The following is a 21,044-nucleotide window of genomic DNA, read 5'->3' as shown; positions in this document are numbered from 1 at the left end:
GTTCTCAAACTGCTGTCAAGGTCAGTTATTTATTTATTTATTCATTTTTTACTGTGATACTTTACTCCTTTCCCTTTCTCTAAATCTTTTGTCTTTGAGTATTTCTTGATGTTTTATGGGGTCCTTGGCTATTTTTTGGCCTGTTGTAATTTTCAGGGAGTTTTGTTGCTTGGGCATGGTTTTTATACCTTTTATGACAAACTGTTGATTCCCTTTGCAATTCTTCATAGCTCTCAGTTCTTTTCTAATTTTTTTCTTCAAGAACTCTCATTTTGTTGATAAAAACTTTTAAAACTCTTTTTCACTCTTTATTTCTACCATCAATCCTAGTTGAATTTGTGCCAAAGCTGCGTTTTTCTTTGAGGTTTTACTTGTAAATATTTTGGAATCATTCTTTTCTGGGTTTATGTGTTGAGCTTCTCTGTCACCATAATAGCTTTTTATGGTTGGATTCTTTTTTGGTTTGCACATTCTTCCAGATTGCTTTCTGACTTTGGACTTGGTTACAATCAGAATTTCAGCACTTCTGTGGGGAATGTCTCTTGATACTTTCTTGGGTTAATGAGTGTTGTGTATTCCAGAATCACAGGTACAGATCAGGCTGGGGACCTGCAGTTGGGAGCTTTCAGTAATCCCAAAGGAGTCTGATTGCTCTCCCCTTGGTCTGAGTTTTGCATGTTTCCTAACCTGGGTTGGAATCTGAACCATAGTAGATGGCTGCTTGAATCAACTTCTGTCAGCCTACTAGAAGGCTCTACTCCTTTGGAGTGCCAGAATTTTTGAGTTCCTCTTTGGTCTGGTGTTCCTGCTCTGGTTATTCACCTGTTGGTTTTAAACTGTGTTTGTAGCTGGAACTTAGATTCTCCTCTGCTCTTAGGATCTGAGTCATACTACTGCTGTTGCTCGCTTTTCAACTTGCTTTTCTCTAGATATACTACTCAGAGTCAGCATTGCTTCACGCTCTGGACTGTGATCCCTGACCACATTTATTTTTCTGTCCTCCTTGGGTATGTGACGTAGAATTGGGTAGTGGTTGACAGACTTGTCATTTAGCACCTGCTCCCATCATAATTCCCTGGTGTGGGTCTGAAGTATTCTGGTATGGATCTGGAACCTCCTTGGTTGACAACCTCTTGCAGTGTTGGAGTGCTGTGCATTTGATACTCTCCTGGCCACATCCCTTCCCTAGTGTCTCCAAACCTCTATTTGTCTCCCTATGCTGACTTTGGCTGGAAAAAAAAGACTTACTGTGATCTTTTCTTGGATTTCATCATCAGGATTTAGTCTGTTGCATTTTCTAGATATGTTTAGATGGGTTTGGGGGAGAGCTTGCTCTACTGCTTCCTGCCACTCTATTTTCTTGACTCTTCCTCCCCTTCACTGCTTCTTGCTCTTTTATGAAGTGATCTTCCATCTTCCTCCCGTAGAAAATTTTGTGAATATCTGTCTTAAATTGTTGCTGCCCTTGGGTAATATAGCTTTTTGATATGGAGATCAAATATTTGCTACCTAAGATGATTTCCAGGTTCTAGGCCTCCTTAGTGTTGTGATTGATTTACAATGGTTAAATTTTCTTAGGAAATGGTGATAGTTTGTGTTGAGTTTATCCCTTTCCCATGTTTCTGTATCAATAAATAGTATGTTTAAATACGTCTGGAGTCATTTAAATTGTAGGTTTTTGCATCCTGCTACTATCAGGACTGAGAGTTATTTAAAATGTGGAGTCTAGTGTAAGCTGTTGGTCCGAGCCTAATATCTGCCAGACTGCTTTCCAGTTTTCTCAGCAGTTTTTATTAAATAGAGTTTTTCTCTAACCAACTTATGTTTTTCATTTTATTAAACACTGTTATTGAATTCCCTTGTTTCTGATTCTCTCAAGTCTAGTCTGTTCTTTTATCTGCTTCTCTTATTTTTTAATCAATACCAGATAGTTTTGATTTGACTGCTATTTTATAATATAGTTTGGAGTCAGAAATGCTAGTCCTCCTTCCTTCCTACCTTTTTTCATAATTTCCCTTAATATTCTAAATCTTTCAGTTTTCAAGATGAATTTTGTTATTATTCATAAGCATTAAATGCCTGCTATGTGCCAGACACTATGGTACATGCTGGGGATTCCAAGAAAGAGCCATCCATTCCTCCCCCCCCAAAAAGACCTTTTGTCAAGGAGCTCACAGTCTAATGATGGTGACAACATGCGAACAACTATGTACAAATACTCTCTATACACATTAAACTGGAGGTGATTGAAGGCAGAGTTTTAGTTGAGATTTGAAGAAATCCAAGAGGCCTAGATGAATGGGAGAATGTACAAGAGATGTAACTGATTGGTTATTGAAGGGTGAGATAAAAAGTGAGGAGTCAAGGATTGTGAGTCTAAGTGATTGGGAGGATAGTGGTACCTTTTGTAGTAATATGGAAGTTAATAAGAGGGGAGTAAGATAAGAGAATGATTTTGGTTTCAGATATGTTGAGTTTGAGATGTTCAATATGCAATTGGAGATATGAGACTGGAGGTCAAGAAAGAGGTATTAGGATTGGATAAATAGATTTTGAGTATCATTAGCTTGGAGATGATAGTTGAAACCATGATAGTTGATGAAATCAGCAAGTGAAATAACATAGAAGGAAAAGGAAAGAGAGTGCCCAGGACATGGCCTTATGGTACACACCATGGTTAATGGGCGTGACCTGGATGATATCAGCAAAGGAGACTGAAAAGAAATTGTCAGATAGGTAGAAGGAGAATCAGGAGAGAGTAGTGTCATGAAAATCTGGAGAGAAGAGAGTATTAAGGAGACTAAGGTGATCTTTAATGTCAAAGGCTGCAGAGAGGTCAGAAAGGATAATAATTGAGAAAATGTCGTTAGATTTGGCAATTAAGAGATTGTTAGTAACTTTGGAGAGAGAAGTTTTGGTTGAATGATGTAAGCCAGGTTGTAGAGAGTTAAGAGACTGAAAAAGACTGAAAAGAAACTTTAGACAGGTTTCTTAAGGAGTTTAACCACAAAAGGGATGAGAGATATGGGATGATAACTAGTGAGGGCTTTTTGAGGGTGGAGGAGATACAGGCGTGTTTGCAGGCAGTAGGGAAGTAGCTAGTAGATTGGAAGAGACTGAGACTGCTTATCAGTAGGAGAGTGGGGATGGTAGAGAGGGTGATGATACATTGGAGAAGATGGGATGAAATGGGATCATATGTGCATGTTGAGTGGTTTACACCAGGAGAAAATCCACCTCCTTTTGTGAGACAGGTGAAGGAGGAGATAATAGTGGCAAAAGGCATCTGATGTGAGATGAGAAGAGAGAGCTCTTGGTAAATGAACTCAATATTTTCAATGAAATATTAGGCACACTTCTTTTCCTCGGTCTTTATCTTTGAATAGGTGTTTCTCCGTTTTCTGGAACGTGTTCCCTTCTTATATTTGCCTCTTAAAATCCCCAGCTTCTTCCTTCAATAGATAACTCAAGTGCCATCTCTTACATGAGACCTTTCCTAGTCTTTCTCAGTTACTATTGCTTGCTTCCTCTTGGAATTATTTTCTATATATACATGCACACTTTTATTTTCGAGGCATTGTGGCTCAGTGTGTAGAGACCTGGCTTTAGAGTTAGGATGACCGTGGTTCCAGTCCTACTTCTTATAACCTACTACTTCTGTGACCCTAGTTGAGTCACATAATCTCTCATGCTCTCTAGGCAGTGTACTAAAGACTATATGTTCTAACAACTAGTTGCTTCTCTTTGTTGGCAGGAGTTTTCTTATCTGGAGTTCCTTACAACAGTGGAGTCACAAGTCTTGCTCAAGAGAAAAAAAAATAATGAGTTATATAACACAGTGCCCTTCCAAGATAATTTAAATATTTATTGAATTGAATAGAATCATGAACATAACATCAATTTAAAATATCCATTAAGAGTACTTTTTTTTTAAGAAAATTAATTTGACTGAAAATTTAAATTTACCAAAAAGATCACTTAGGTCTTTGGGAAGTGATTTAGATGATTAGTTACATTTAAAAAAAATTCTTTGTTTTTACTAAAGCGTTTGCTTCTTTTCTCCATAAAGTTGTACTTTGAAAATGACCATTGGTATTAGAAGGCTGTGCCAGATCCTACTCAACGTCAAAAGATTTCCATTCAGTGTAGGCCTAGTAAGGAATGGTGTGTATATTAGGGACCAGACCAGTCTCACAGGGAAGTGTCATCACCAGATTCCATCTCCTCTCCAACTAATGAACACTGGCCAGCTCATAAGACTTGAAGGGTTGGTATATATAAGTATCCATTTCTTTTAAAAACAGAAGTATTCCTCGTATATTTAGTAATATTGATAATACCTTCTATTTTCATAGTGCTTTAAGTTTTATAGTGATTTATTGTGTGTGTGTGTGTGTGTGTGTGTGTGTGTGTGTGTAAGTAAAGACTGGGTTTTCCCATCTCACTTAGGGTAGAAGTTCAATAGCCACTCATGGGCCTGATGTCCTCCTAACGAGGCACATAAGCTTAGACTTTTTTTTTTCCTCTGAACTGAGCCTGTTTTCCCGTCTTTAGGCAGCCAGGTGAACCCTTGTCCTTAGCATCTCCCCATATTGGTGCTGGACTTGGTATGGATACCACGTTTGCTTTTTTTCTGCTGCAGTTCAGAACTCCTGAGTTCAAGTGATCTGCTACCTCGGCTCTCCTATTAGCAGAGATTACAGGTGTATGCCACTATTTTATGGGCTACCAAGTCCTTTTCTCAAACATTCTTTTTTGCAGGGTAGGCTTAGGTTAAAATGAGAGTTGCCTGTGGTTACATAAACTTGTAAATGAGCTCAAATTTGAGTTCGTATACCCATTTTGCTACTTAATACCTGGATAGCCTTGGGCAAGTCATTTCTCTCTGGGTTTCAATTTCTTCTTAAAAATGAAGGGATTAAACTAAATAATTCTTAAGGTCTCTTCCAATATGAAAACCTATGATCCTATGATAAATTGCTAGGTATACAGTCCTTTTTAGAGGTAAAATTTCCATATTTTTTCTTCAGTCTATTTCTGTTACCAATTTGCTTGATTTTCTAAATATTTAACTTTGTCTCAATTTTATGTCTGTTATTTAAAAGGTTGTTTCTGAAAGGGTGGAATTATAATATTCCTACTTGTGCTGAAAGTACTGAGCTCCAGAAAGCAACTTGTCTTTTCTGACCCAAATACACTATTTCCGACTATGGTAGATGGTGCCAGAGAGTAGAGTATGTTGGCATAGCCCCAGAAATAAAATTATTATATTACAGAAAGACTTAGTGTATTTTTTTCTAGTGGTATGCTATAGTGCAGTAGGAAAAACATTTCTTTGCGCTTCAGCTTCACGAATTGAAGGCATATTTTAAAGCTATAGGTTTTCATTTTGCTAAAATGAGAAAACAAGCATTTCTGAAGTTTTAGTAACAGAATTGGGGTATTTTAGCTTCTTTTTCTACCCCCCTCCCAACTCTAGTGCTGTCACACAACAAGATTACAAGCCAAACTCATCTCACAAACTTAATTAAGAAATACCATCTTGTCCATTCTGTCTCCAAATTTTAATTTCCCTTCACATAGTTCCTCAGTTCTGTGGAATAGCAACAGATGGTCTTTTGATAATAAAAGGTGCTGTTTAAAGACTGTTTGATACCCAGTTTTGTGTCTCAGAAGACATAGTACAATTGGATACTTAAACTTTTTTGGGGCATATTTAAGCCTTTCCTCTTTCATATAATTGTTATAAGATCACTTGATAGACAAAACTTGATAGACATTCAGGAACAGGAATACCTAAATCAGCCTTAACAATAAAACATAGTGACTTTGAAGGGTACAAGTTAGGTGCTGTTTTCCATTCCTTTTTTTTTTTTTCTTTTCCCCGGTGGGTTTATATTACCACATCAATGCAAATAAAATCACTGTAAAGAGGCAGCAAAACTCTGGTCAAATACAACAGTCATTACGCATTTCTTATTTATGTTAATTTTTTTGGGGGGGATAAGTACTTTCTAGGGTATTTATTTGGAGTGTTTTTTGGGGAAGTAGCTATTTAGTCTAAACTATGTCAGTAAATTAAAATTATTAAAGGATATGCCTTTTCATCAGTGAAGGGAACTTCTAGTGATAGGGGCTTCCTGTACCAACAGATCAAATCAAAACTCATTTCTGACTTAGTAGATTTGTCCTAGGTCTCAAGACACAGAGTTGAGACACAATGACTTGCCTAGGTTCAAACAGGTAGTAAGTGTCAGAGGTGGGATTTATGACTAGGTCTTCCTCAGTCTGAGCCCAGTGCTCTATCCACTAGGTCATTTTGCTTCCATTGCAATAGATTAAATATTAAAACAAACAAAAAATTCAAGTTGGTCTCTTACTATAGGATTTAAAATCTGAAGGTGCCCTAGAAATTATCTACTCCAATCTCATTTTACAGATTTGGAAACTGACCTAGAGAAGTGAGGTGACTTGCCCAATGTACTAAGAAACTGAGCTAGGATTTGAAAGGGTGGGAACTTTAGTGAAAGTTTGTTATTGTTAACTATATTGTCTTCATTATCATCAGAGTACTAATTGAAACAGCTTTCATTTATTAGAACCTTTTGTAGTCACTAAACTTATGTAGTGTTCATGGAAACATAATAATTCAGGTGAATTTGCTGAACTCAGAAAATTTGAGTAGTGACATCAGTAATTTTGCATGTAGGTCATAGTTGGATTATCAGTTGGACACAGTTATGCATATATATTTGGCATATAAGTTGTATTTCTTACCTAGATCCACTGAAAAAAGGAGGGGTGGGACTTTCTTTGGAGGACAGAGCAGCTATTTCTGTTGGTTGAGTTGTCAGTATTCATCTAATGAATATCTTTTCAATGGAGAGGTATTTAAATAGAAGGGAAACAATTTTCCCTTGTGTTTTGAGTTAGGTGATAAACAGTTTTAATTACTCCCTTTGCTACCTCTGTGGCTGAAAGACCTGTTGTACTTTGGTGTTAACTCTCTAGGCTTGCTTTGTTTGGAAACTGCATGGATTATAGATAACGATTTCAGAATTGTTTCGCTGATGCTATACATGTTCACATATTTTTCTGAACTGTAGAATACATTGGTTCCTGCAGAGGTTGTGCAAAATAGATATAGAACAGTGGTGTTGGGAGCTTATGGGAAGTTAAACATATTCTTAGAGATTTATGCAAATCTAGGTCTTAGAACTGTAAAAGTACCTTCAATTTGGTTCATTGTCTGAAAACTGGGCCTTTGCCATTTTATAGATGAGAACACTGATGCCAAAATATATAAATTGACTTATCCATTGTTAGTTTGTTATAAATACGTGAATCTGGAGAAAGGATTGCTTTGGTGCAATGGGAAGAATCCTGAACTTGGAGGCAGAGGACTGAATCATTGTTCTATCCCTGACTAGCTCTTGGGAAAATCAGTCCAATTCTCTGAGTCTTAGTTTTCTCATTTGGAAAATGGGGATAATAATCTCTGCACTGCCTACTTCTTATGACTATATGAGAAAATAACTTTGTAAAGTTTGATAGAAATAAATTCAAATGATTTTTGAGTTTATTTTTAACAAATAAATTTCTATTCAAATGAATTCACCTAACATTTAGGCATCTATTGTGTATAAGGCAGTGGGGACATAATTTTTTTTTTTTTTTTAGGCAATTGGGGTTAAGTGACTTGCCCAGGGTCACACAGCTAGTAAGTGTCAAGTGTTTGGTCTGAGGCTGGATTTGAACTCAGGTACTCCTGACTTCAGGACCGGTGCTCTATCCACTGTGCCACCTAGCTGCCACCATAATTTTTTAAAAAAGAATTCTTACTCTCAAGGAATTACTTTGGAAGTTGGAGGAGGAAGATAAGATATGTATACAAGTGGTATAATACAAAGTAGGTCAGGATGTGGGGGTGTAAAACGGAAGGCAGGTCAGGCAAAGTATTCTAGGAAAATGTGAGGAAGGCAATTATATAGTTGTAAGACAATTCTCTTCTGAGATTTCTTTTTGGTAAAATGGGAATAATATACTCCCTACCTCCACAAGTTGATTGTGAGATAAGCATTATAGAAGGTTGTCTAAGCACTTAATGAAATGCATGCTTCTGTTATTATTATTACCTTTTCAGGTTTAAATATCTTAACCACATTTACCCATATTATGTGATTCTGAAGCTTACATTGTCTATGACTACATCAGCTTCTTAAAAAACAAAACAAAAAGAACCCACGATGATTTTCTTCCTGAAAACTTTTTGCCTTTTAATTGATGGCATAATATTGAGTTAGTTAGTATGAGTTGCATACTTTAAAACATTCTACAAATATGAGTAGATGGTTACTTGATAGTAATTACAACTTCACGTTTTAAAAAGATTTTTTTTTTTCCTGTTCCGCTTTCAGGTGTTTTCCAGAGAGCAGTTCTTGGGCCATCTTTGCCACATTAACTCAATCTGTCAGGAGACTGAAAGGCTTATGAGGAGGTTCTGTCTCACAAAACAGTGTCTATTGAAGACAACAAGGAAGAGGGAAAAAGAACGGAAAAAAAGAAGCTAAAACATTTTAGCAAACCATGGTAGGTAATTCCCACTAATTCTCTTGATCTTAGTCAAAGTATTCTTTTAACTCGATATTGGAAAAGTTAACATTAGAAAAAGGTGTTAGGTGTTAATTTTTTGGCTCTAATGCTAGGACAAAGATGGCACTGAGCTGCTATTTAAGCAAAGCAGATGAGGTATGATTTATTATAGAGTCCTTTAAACCACAAAATGGAGCCCTGTGAGCCTGCAGGCCATGAATTATTAAATTCAAATGAGAGAATGTTCATAAATAATGTTTTCTAATAAAACTGGCAAACTAAATGACCTTGAACTGTAGTTTAAATGAATCACTTCCAGACTTCTACTTCAAGGTCAATTATTTTTTCCTCTTTAAAACATACACCTCCCCTGATATTTTCATCATGTCGTGGAGAAGTCCCTGGGCACAAAGATTCTGCCCGTGGAGCATAAACTGAAAAGTTTCAAACATTGCCCTTACAGTAGACAATGTGTTTATTGTCTGAGCACCATGAACAAGTTTCTTTCCCTCCCTGGGCCTCAGTTGTATCCTTTGCCAGTGAGAAGGGATGGATGATTTCTGTAGTTTCTCCTGCTCTCACATCTTATCACCTGTCACAGCTAAATGGAGGGAGGCTCAGCATCTGGAGACTTGGTACTAGGGCGGGGCAGAGGGTGGGAGTGGGGGAGAGGAGGGGAGTAAGGGCAGATGAGTAGCTCCTTTATATTAGAGGTGCGGAAGAGCTGGATACTATGTGCACATGGATACAATCACTGATACTTGACATATTGAAGTGAATACTAATTTGTAACTGTACTATGATACCTCTGTCCTTTATTATCTGAGCCACACCTTTTTTCAATATGCAAAATTATCAGGTATGTAAATTGTCCAAGAAAGAGGATGATTTCAATGTTACTTAGTCTTGTTTCAGACTGACTTCATGAACTTTTGTCAAGTCATTTAACCTCTCTGTGACCCAGATTCTGCATTTATAAAATGTGGTCAGTTGTTTTACTTGTCTCTCTCTGGGGAATATTAGTTAAACCTGTTTTGTAAATACACTTCTTGTAAGTCAACTATGAATGAGAGACTTTAAGATGTTTTAATCCTTGGAAAAAACACAAAGATCATATTAATCAATGTACTAGAATATATTGATTAGAGGCAGCATGGTGGTTTATTGGAACATCTATTGTAATTTGAACCTAGACTTTATTTTAGCCTTGTGACCCTGGAAAAATCACTTCACCTCTTTGCAGAGCTATAATTTTTCTCATCTGATAAATGGGGATAGTGCAGCCTGCTTCCCCCCAAGATTGCTTTGTAAAGTACCAGTTGTTATTAATTCTACTGTTATTGTAGTGCAGTAATAGCATTATAATATTTAACTATTATAAATTGTAACTTATAATGATCATAATGAGTTGCAGTGTGGTAGAGAGTAAAGTACTTTGAGGTTTGAATCATGAGTTCTTAGGTATATTCTCTTATCCAGCACTTAGTTGCTTGTGACCCTGGACAAGTCATTTTATCTCTGGGTGATGTTGTTTCTCCATCTGTCAAAATGGCCTTGATAATGCTTATATTTACAGGATTGTGGTAAGGAAAGTTCATTGCATACTTTAAACATTCTACAAATGTGAGTAGATGATATTCTTTAATGCTTCGTAGATCACTCATTTTGTTAGTATGGGTTCTTCTGATGGTGATTGTAGGCCTCTTACACTTTTTTAGACTAAACTACTCTAGCCAAAAAAATTATCACCAGTGACCAAAATTTTGGTGATAAGTTGCTCCAGATTAGCTGGTCTGGTCTTAAGATGACAAATACTCCATCCAGTTGATCCATATGCAAGTCTTCTAGCTTGAGAGAATATCATACTAGAAATTCTTTTTAGAACTCCATTGTTATAGAATTCCCCTCATCCTAACCCTACTCCCCCTACTCACCGATGGTAAGTAGTTAAGTAGTTGAAATTTTTTGAAATGGCTTTCAGACCACAGAGCTTGAGAGCTTGAGATCCTCCTGTAAGTTACTCTATGAGCTCTAAGACCAATATAAAATGGACTGCCATTATTCCTTCTCAGCAGCCATGACAGTGATATTATAACTCTTTTGTAACTTTTTGAAAAATTAAAAAGATAAATGGAAATGCCTTTAAACTCTCTCTCTCACCCTGGAAAACCTTATATTTTCTATAATTTTATTGACACCTTTGGTTTTAAAAAGATTTACATTACATTACATTGGTACCTCTTCTTCCCCAGAGAACCATCAGATTACACAGCGTCGAGTTTTTGTTGTCATTACTATTATTGTTTTAACACTTGTTTTTACTTTTCTGGTTTTGCTTGCTTAAATCACTCACTCTCTCTCACCTTCCCCCTCTTCCCCTCCACTGTTAAAGCTTTTTCTTGCCTTTTTTATGTGAGATAATTTACCCCATTCTACCTCTCCCTTTCTCCTCCCAGTACATTCCTCTCTCACCCCTTAATTTTATTTTTTAGATATAATCCCTTCATATTCAACTCACTCTGTGCCCTCTGTCTATCTGTCTGTCTATCTATGTATCTATCTATCTCTGTGTGTGTGTGTATAAATATAAATATATATATATATATATATATTTTCCCTCCAGTTACCTTAATAATGAGAAAGGTCTCAGGTTACACATATCATCTTTCCATGTAGAAATGTAAATACTTCAACTCTAACAAGTTCCTTATGATTTCTCTTTCCTGTTTACCTTTTCATGCTTCTCTTGAGTCTTGTATTTGAAAGTCAGTTTTTCTGTTTTGCTCTGGCTTCCCAAGAATGCCTTAAATTTCTCTGCATCATTGAATGTCAATTTTTACTTCTCATTGATTGCCCAGTTTTGCTGGGTAGGTGAGCTAGGTTTTAATCCTAGCTCCTTTGACCTCTGATCAGAGCCCTCAGATCCCTTAATGTAGAAACTGCTAAATCTTGTGTTATCCTGATTGTGTTTCCACAACACTTGAATTGTTTCTTTCTGACTGCTTGCGGTATTTTCTCCTTGATCTAGGAACTCTGGAATGTGGCTATAATATTCCTGGGAGTTTTCCTTTTGGGATCTCTTTCAGGAGGTGGTCAGTGGATTCTTTCAATTTCTATTTTACCCTCCGATTCTAGAATATCATGGCAGTTTTCCTTGATAATTTCTTGAAAGATGATGTCTAGGCTCTTTTTTTTTTCGTTCTCCAATATCCTTTAAGATAATATTTAATACTGTTATTATTATTTACTTTAGTGGCTCATTGAATTTAACAACAAACATTTATTAAGGAACTCCTGTGTGCAGAGATTTATGCTAGGTGCTAAGGGAGAGAATTTGGTACTCAAAATTTAAGTTAGCAGGTATAAAACCTTTCTTCTTAAAGGGAATGAAATCAATGAGGCACTGAAGGAGAAAGGAAAAGCTGTATGAGAAAATACATTAAGTTTCCTCTTTCCTTTGCCCTTGAAGAGATTTCTGGTCTACCATTCCACTCCGTTCTTGCAGCTAAGAGCATAGAAGCATCCTGTCCCACCAACAAGAGGCCTCAGCCACTTTGTTGTTTGCCACTGTTGCCACTGGTACTGAGTCTCTATGTGTCAAAGGAAGAGCTGGGACAGATCTGAGAAAACAATATTGGCTGAGACAGAGGCCTGCAGTGAAGATGCAACCAAGTAGGCTTGTTTTGATCATGGTTTTCAGGTAGTCCAATAATTTTTAAATTCTTTCTCCTGGATCTATTTTCCAGGTTAGTTATTTTTCCAATGAGATATTTCAAATTGTCTTCAATTTTTTCATTCTTCCTCTTTTACAATTTCTTGCATTTCTCTTAGAGTCATTAGCTTTAATTTGCTGCATTCTAATTTTTAAGGAAATATTTTCTTCAGTGAGCTTTTGGACCTCCTTTTCCATTTAGGCAATTTTGCTCTTTAAGGCCTTCTTCTCCTCATTGGCTTTTTGGACCTCTTTTGCCATTTGGGTTAGGCTATTTTTTTAAGGTGTTATTTTGTTCAATATTTTTTTGAGACTTCTTTAGCAAGCTGTTGACTTGTTTTTTATGATTTTCTTGCATCACCTTCATTTCTCTTCCCAATTTTTCCAGCACTTCTCTTACATGATTTTCAAAATCCTTTTTGAGTTCTTCCATGGCCTGACACCAATTCCTATTTTTTTCTTGGAGGCTTTGGATGTAGGAGCTTTGACTTTGCTGTCTTCTTCTGATATGTTTTGATTTTCTTTGTCAATAAAGTAAGATTCTATAGTCTGAGATTTTTTCCACAGTTTGCTCATGATCCCAGCTGAGTTATAAACTCTTTGTTAAAGTAGGGCTCTGCTTCCTGTGTGGAGGGCATATTATCTGAAGCTTCAGGGGCTTTTTGCAGCTGTTTTCGGAGATAATTCTAGGGATCTGAAAGTTTTCAGTTCTTCCACGGTGGTATGATTTAAGGAGAGGTGTTTACTTCCCTCCTGGCCTGTGTTTTGGTCTGTGAGTGACCACAAGCACTCTTTTCTGCCCAGGAACTGTGAGGAGGGTTCGGTCTTTACTGCTTCCACACGCTCAGCTATGCCAGTGCTCCTCCTTGCCCCAGGACTGTGACCCAGGTCCAAGTATGGGCAAACAACAGAATCCTTCCTCAGTGCCAACAAAGAGATTCCTGTTAATCTCCTCCTTAGTTGTTAAATCTCCTTACCTTCTGTGTGCTGAGATCTCCAGAAGATGCTGCCACCCTGGGGCTGTGCTGGGCCTGGACTGCGTTCTTCTGTCATCCAGTTCTGACAGACCTTTCCTATTGACCTTGTATGTTGTCTTTGGCATTTGTGGGTTGAGAAGTCTGGAAATCACCACAGTTGCCAGTGATTCAGTCCCCTGAGGCCTGCTCCAGGTTTGCTGGGGCCCAATCTGTGCCTGTGTGGCTGGACTGAGTTCCTCTACCAGCCCAGTGTAACAGACCTTTCCCATCAACCATCCAGGTTATCTTGGGCTTGAAATTTGTTTCACTCTGTCTTTTTGTTGGTTTTGCTGTTCTAAAATTTGTTTAGAGTTATTTTTTACATGTATTTGGAGAGGTTTGGGGGAGAGCTGAAACGAATCCCTGCTTTTACTCTGCCATCTTGGCCTCACCCTAGAGGCAATTTTAAAATGACATTTGGTGTTGTCTACTCTTTGTAAGCCATAAAGGAGTATAGTAATGGGAGCTACTGTTATTATTATCTCAAACTAGTAACATTTTTCCCCTTACTTTTCTAACAGAGATCTATTAGATCTTTTGCTAATGATGATCGCCATGTTATGGTGAAACATTCAACAATTTATCCATCTCCAGAAGAACTTGAAGCTGTCCAGAACATGGTATCCACTGTGGAATGTGCTCTTAAACATGTCTCAGATTGGATGGATGAGATGAGTAAATCTGGGAAAACAGAGGGAGATGTAGATGTGAAAAAGGATGATGCTGGAGAAAACTCTGCCAAGTGAGTGAACCGACTTTATAATGCTTTACTATGCAATATGTTTCTTGATATATCTGAGCATAACTAGGAAGTAAATTGGTATGGAAGTTGGTCAGTCAACTAGCATTTATTAAGTGATTTTCTGACGGGTGAATACTTTGAATTTAGAAAGAAAAAAATTAATGGTTAGTGGACTCTAGAAAGAAGACCTAAAACTGCTTCTCATTTCTATACTTCTTGAAGGTTTATAAAGTTTATTCCTTAATGACAATTCTGTGATGTAGACTTCACTGTCCCATTGGTAGCTAGGACACCAAACTGAATAATCTCTTCATTCTTTAAGGCTATCTTTTTAGTAGAAAGCACCACCCAATTTTTTTCCTTTCATTTATTTGAAATAACTAGTAGCTTTCCTTGGGGAGAGGATTATGGGTACTGTATTATAATAAGTCATTTAAAATCTCAGAGTCAACATTGCATGAAAATAAATTTAAAATGTAGGTGATTTTGGTGTGGATAGCACACTAAAATGGAAGGCGAGAACTAGGAGCTGTTTCTTTCGTTTACATTACCTTTGCTTCTGAATATATCTTTTTCCCCAACCCTTACCCAGCCAGCTTTCCTTTTTCAAACAAAAAACTGAAAAGCACCCCTTTCCCCCCCAAAAAAAAGAGAAGGAAAAAGAAAAGAAAGTAGCTCAGCAAAACTAACCAACATTTCAATTGAATCTGAAAGTATATGTCATGCTTTCTTTTCTAAGGGGGCAGTAATATTTCATTATTTTCTTGTACTGCAGTTTGTTTAGCCATTCCTCAATTGTTTTTAGCTTTTTTGTTATCAGAAAAAGTACTGCTACAAATATTTTGGTGTATATGAGATCTTAATTTTTGTCTTTGACTTTCTAGCAGTGAAATTTCTGGGTATTATGCTATGGATATGTATTTCTTAGTTACTTCTTAGAATAATTCCACATTTCTTTTCAGAATCATTGGACCAATTAAAATTCTTCTCCATATTTGAGAATAGATTATTTTTATTGCCTTTTATGGTAACAGCATTTTATGCCTTAAGGTCCCTTTCTGCCAAAGTAGAATATTTCTTTACTTGATGGTCTTATTCTTGGGAAATATACACTGTATTTGGTGATGTCTTAGAATCACAGATACGGATGGGCTTCAGGAGTCTTATTGTCCACCCCATATGATAAATTCCTTTTGCAACATTCCTAACAAGTGATCATCCAGCCTTTGTTTGAAGAGTTCCAGTTATGGAAGAACTGCATCTCTGGAGGCAGCCCATTCCATTTTAGGACAGCTTTAAAAGTTTGTAAGGCTTGAAGTGTAAGTGGCTAAAATACGTAATATAGAATGTTAGATATGGATCGGATTTTAGAATGTATAATGTTAGAACTGGAAGGGACCTTAGTCTTGTTTCTTAGTCCCTTGGCAGTAGTCCAGTACCCTTCTAATATAGATAAAATATATAATGGCTTTTAAAAATGATACTGGTGAATTTGGGACTTGTGTGAGGTCTCAGTGGGGTCATTCAATAACCTCTTTTTATTTCCCTGAGTTTATATGTATGTTGAAATAGTTCTGCTTCCAAATTTAGAGTGTACTTAGGCAAGTGCCTGGCTTTTCTTAACAAGTCTTATCTTGGAAGATGTTTTTACACAGAACTGGGAGACCCTGGAAAAGCTTTCCAGGTGACTATTGTTTAACTTGGTGAGGTCACTGTGTTTTAAAGGTTTTTAAAGGTTTATAGACCTTAGACTTAACTTTGAGTTTTATAACAGAATTGGACATGTGAATAAAGTCAGTTCTTGACTGAGCACATATGAATAATGCAATTTGTGGAGTAATCCCTGTGAATATTTGAACCCAGGCTGATGGCGTCTCTCCCTACCATTCTTACTGGAGATCAGAAATGATAATCTAGGAAGGGCCGCAAATTGGAATTTGTTAGAGTTAGCTCTGGAACTAGCAAAGGTACAGAACCATGAGTTAATGTCTCTGGGTCTCGATTTCCACATATATCAAGGTAGACGAGCATTCCTTCAGATGCTACCTATTTCTTCCATGAAGCATTTCTTGAGCTGTGCAATCAAAAATAATCTTCCTCTTCTTTCTTCCTGAATAACTTTTTATACTTTTCAAGCATTTCTTATTCTTCATTTTGTATTATCATCTGTGTATATGTTACATCTCTCTACTTGAGTGTGAATTTCAACAGGACAGGGAATTTAGCTTTAGTTACTGACATTGGGAAATTTTGAATCACCTTCAGTTCTTCTTGCTGTTATCTACATCTACTCATTCACTGAGTTCTTCAGGTCTTTTTTTTTTTTTTTTGGTGAGGCAATTTTTTGCCCAGGGTCACACAGCTAGTAAGCAGATCTTTTCTTTAAAATGATGCATTTTGCTTCTTACATTTATCTCTTACCAGTGTCATTAGCCTTTGAATCATCAACATTTCACAGGAGCCTTGTAAGTGTTCTCTCTGGTCCTTTCAGTTTATCCTACATGTTGCTGGCAGAATAACATTAGAAGCTTTGATCATTCCCCTAATCATCACTTTTCCCCCATTCTACCTGCATTGTACATGGAATCAAGTTTACATTCTTAGTTTAGCATTCAACCATTCCACACTCTTCCCAGAGTCTTACTTTTCAACCTGTATCTCCTAGGATCATGGGTTTAGTGTTAGAAGAGATAATCAGAGTTCAACTCTTTGTAGAGGAGGAAACTGAGATACAGAGAAGGGAAATGATTTGGTTAAGATCATAAAGTAAGAACCAGAACAGGGATTCACACCCACATTCTGAGACTTGAAATCTAATGAATTTTCTACTGTAGATCACTGCTTCTGCTTGCCATTGTCTGCCTGGGCCTGGTTGACCTATATTACTTTTTTTTTTTTTGCCACAGCCCCCCTTGGAATACTTTTTTCACTTAAATGAGTCCAATCTCTTCTCCTTTAGGAGACTTTCCTCCATAGTTTTTACCCACGTTGATGACATTCTTTTAAACTTTTACAGCTATTGATTTTTGTGTCATGTGGATACTTTATCATATCCTGTTTTAACATTGATTTATATGTGTTTCAACTGTGAATGAAGCTCATATTCCTATAGCACTGTTAAAGAATTTTTCACAATAGATATGTAGTGCAAGTACTATCCTTTTTTTATAGATTGGAAACTGAAGCTGAAAGAGGCTAAAGTATCTTGATTTATGTCTTGTTTTCCTAGTTAGCTTCTCGTGAGCAAGAACCATGTCTTATGCTTTCTTCCCCTATTTAATATTCCCACAGTGTTATCTGTTCAGTAGTTGAAAGCATCTTAGAACCACATACTTTTATAGCTGAATAGGACCATAGTGAAAGCAGTGCTCTACTTCATTGTGGTTTTGAGTCCTCTCTGTCATTTACTAACTCTATAACCTTGTGTGACAAGTCACAGGATCATAGAATTTAGTGCAGAGAAAGCTTAGAGATTGTTTTCTTCAACCTTTCCATTCTACATTTGAGAAACCAGACCCAGGGAGGTAAAATATTTGCCCCAGGCCATCATGTAAGCCACTGACAGAACTAGAACTCAGGTCTTTTGTTCCTTAGTCCTAGAGACTCTTTCAGTTGTCTTGTGTATTCTATTTAATCTCTTTTAAAAAATGTAAATTTTAACAGCAAGGAAACCTAACATTTTGGGTATAATTTAAAGATGAAAATAGTAATTCTTCCCCCCCCCTTAAGAATGAGATTCTTAAGAGCTCCAAAATGTCATGAGGTTGTAATGATTTCCAGGGATACTGTTTCACATAATCTCAAAATAGAAAAGGCCTGGAAGGGCCCTTAGGAATTAACCATTCTTTTTTCAGGTGAGGAAACTGAGGCCCAGAGTGGTTAAATTACTTATCCAAGATCATTTCATATCTATTCTGCAATAATCACTTAGTTTATGTTGATATTCCACTTTTAGAGCCCTATATCTTGGGTTACTTGTTTACCTTTGAGCCTTAGTTACCTCATCTATAAGATGGGTATTATATTTCTCTTTCTTTTCTGCTATACTCATAGAAAGCAGAATATTTCGAATTTTATTCTCCTTTGCATCCACTTATCTACTCCTTCGTTGTACTTCTAGACTCTGGAATAGCCTGGTGCTCACATGTAAAGATAATCATTCAAAATTTTCTTTTAAAGGGATCAAGGTGGCCGAACACTCTGTGGTGTAATGAGAATTGGCCTAGTTGCAAAAGGCTTGTTGATAAAAGATGATATGGACCTTGAGCTGGTTCTGATGTGCAAAGATAAACCCACGGAAACTCTATTACACACTGTCAAAGACAATCTTCCTATTCAAATTCAGGTGAGTTCTGTTGTAAAACTACCCTTCCAGGTAGATTTTACATAGGTAAAAGTGGTAAATGTTCATTCAAGTCAAAAAGCATTTGTTATGCATCTACTATATGACAGTCATTATGCTGAGCTTTGGAGATAGAAAGAAAAGCAAAAAAACCCTTCATTTCTTGCTTTCATGGAGCTCACAGCCTCATGAGGGAGACAGCATACAAACAACTATGTACAAATGAGATATACAGGATGTGTCGCAACAGTCTTAGTGCAATTTTAAGCTTTAATAGTTTAAACTCACTGATTAAATAAGATTAAATAGCTTAAAACTACACTAAGATTTTTAGGACATGTTGTATGTAAGATATTTTTTAGGGAAGGCAGTAGCATTAAGGAGGACCAGGAACGGCTTTTTGCTAGAGATGGGATTTTAGCTGAGACCTGAAGGGAGCCATGAAAGGCAAGAGATGTAGATGGGGAGTGAAAACATTCCAGGTATGAGGAACAACCAGTAAAAATGCCAAGTCAGGAGATACATTCTCTAGTTGGAGGAATAGTAAGGAGAGCTGTGTCTTGATTATTGAGTATGTGAAAGGGAATAAAGTGTAAGAAGCTGGGCAGATAGGAGGAGGCTAAGTTATGAAGAAAAGTCAAGAGGATTTCTTTGATCCTAGTGGTAATAGGGAGCCACAGAAGTTTATTGAATAGAAGATAAGATGATCAGGCCAGTGCTTTAGGAAGATCACTTTGATAGCTTAGTGGAGGATAGGGAGACCAACTAGCCAGTAAGTCCATGTGTGAAATGATTAGGACCTGCGCCAAAGTAGTGGCAGTGTTAGAGGAAAGAAGAGGGTATACTGGAGAGATAGTTGGAAGGTAGAATTGACAGGACTTGGCAGCAGATTGCCTCTGGGGGCTTTGAGAGAATTGAAGATAACACCTAGGTGGTGAGCCTGGGTTACTAGAGAATGGTGGTGGCCTCAGCAGCAATAAGGAAGTTAGGAAGAGGGGAGGACTTTTTGGGAAAGAAATTATGTTCAGTTTTGGACATGTTGAGTGTAATATTTCTGTAAGACATCCAATTCAAGATGTCCCGTGGGTAGTTGGAGATGTAAGACTGGAGGTTAAGAGAGAGGTTAGTAGGCTAGTCAGATCTGAGGATGACCTGAATAGAGGTGATGATTGAAACCATAAAAACAGCTACAATCAAGTGAAATAGTATTGAAGGAGAAGAGAAAAGGGCCCAGGACCCACCCTTGGGGGACACCCAAGGTTACCAAGGTTACAGGTATAACCTAGATGAAGATACAGTAAAGGAGACTTGGAAAGAAGCAGTCAGATAAATGGAAAATTGGGAAATAAGTGTTGTGAAAATCTAAGGAGAAGGGAAAATCAAGGAAAAGAAGATAATTGACAGTATTAGTGGAAAGGGTCAAGAAGGATGAGGATTGAGAAAAGGTTATTAGATTTGGCATTTAAGAGGTCATTGATAGCTTTGGAGAGAACAGTTTCATTTGGATGATGAGGTCACAAGCCAGACTACAGAGAAAACAAATATTTTAGGTATAGATCTGTGAGTAAGACATGTGACATAAAGGAAACTTGTGGTGATGTAAGTGGAGAAAATGTTTGCGAAGTTAAGGTATATACTAAATTAACAACAACAACAAACCTAGACTTCCTTAAAGTAGTTCTTTTGGAGTGGACTTCATGGAACTGTGGGTTCTATAAAGCTAGAAGGACTGGTGAGATGATTTAAAGCTAACTTAAATACATTTTAATTTCCTTGAGGGACTGTATAGCTTTTTATCTTTTATCTCCGGAGCTTAGTGTAATATTTAAGTACACATTTGTTTGAGTCTACCTGAAATAGTCACTTAACCTTTGGAAAGCCTAGAAGACTGGAGCTTTTCCAGGATAATAACTTATTAGCACTTTAATGTTCACTGAGCACTTTCCCCACAATAGCCTTGTGAGGTAGAGATTGCACTTATTCTCTCCATTTTACTAATGAGGAAATGGAGGTGCAGAGAGGGAAGGTAACTTGTCCATGGTCACACAGCTAGTAAGTACTAGTACTGGGATTTGAATATAGGTTTTATGAAATCATACTTCTGGAGCTACAAGGAACTGACTCCAACACTCTTTCACATTACACTCTGTTACTTTTCCTAAGTGATAATGCACATTTCTAGAGTGCTTAAGTACTCTCAAATCCTTTCCTCATTCTTTGAGGTCAGCAGACTGTTAGCCATATTTTGCTGATTATTTTCTTGTTTTGTAAAACTATAAGATTAATAAAAAGCATGCTTTGAGCTTCCTTTAAAGAATTAATGCAGTAATTTAATGACAGCTCCATCAGTTTTTTTTAGTGTAAAGATAATTATAGATTTTAAGAATTTCCCGTTTTGGAAACTCTGGAGTAATAATAGTTCTTGTTAAACAATCAAGTTAACAGGTGAGTTAGGTTAAGTGTTTACTAAAGCTCCTTCCAATTCTAGTTAAGTTAATGAACATGACATCCTTTACTCTTATTCTTTTATGTATCAGATACTCATGATTTCAAAACTGGTTATAGTAGTCAACTCTTCAGTTATCTTTTACCATTGCAGATGGAAAATAACACTCCAGAAAGCATAAATCATAAAATTGT

The 21,044-nt window shown here is 36.9% G+C and overlaps 1 protein-coding gene across 4 annotated transcripts in view; it reads left to right on the top strand.

Annotated features, from left to right (window-relative positions):
- Positions 1-21,044, top strand: part of LOC114047037 (spermatid perinuclear RNA-binding protein) — a 136,988-nt gene that overhangs the window by 66,056 nt on the left and 49,888 nt on the right. For 3 of the 4 annotated variants that reach the window (XM_027867703.1, XM_027867702.1, XM_027867704.1), the window contains exons 2-4: positions 8,418-8,589; positions 13,842-14,062; positions 18,242-18,407. In XM_027867703.1, the coding sequence (XP_027723504.1) occupies positions 8,587-8,589; positions 13,842-14,062; positions 18,242-18,407 (390 nt within the window). In that variant the 5' untranslated portion in view covers positions 8,418-8,586. Of the gene's footprint in view, positions 1-8,417; positions 8,590-13,841; positions 14,063-18,241; positions 18,408-21,044 lie in introns of those variants that run through there. The other variant, XM_027867705.1, reaches the window with a different exon arrangement.

Source organism: Vombatus ursinus, unplaced genomic scaffold (assembly GCF_900497805.2).
Source record: "Vombatus ursinus unplaced genomic scaffold, bare-nosed wombat genome assembly UNPS02014786.1, whole genome shotgun sequence".
Taxonomy (NCBI): Eukaryota; Metazoa; Chordata; class Mammalia; order Diprotodontia; family Vombatidae; genus Vombatus; species Vombatus ursinus.
The sequence above is the reverse complement of the archived record's forward strand: the minus strand, read 5'-3'. Positions and strand labels throughout refer to the sequence as shown.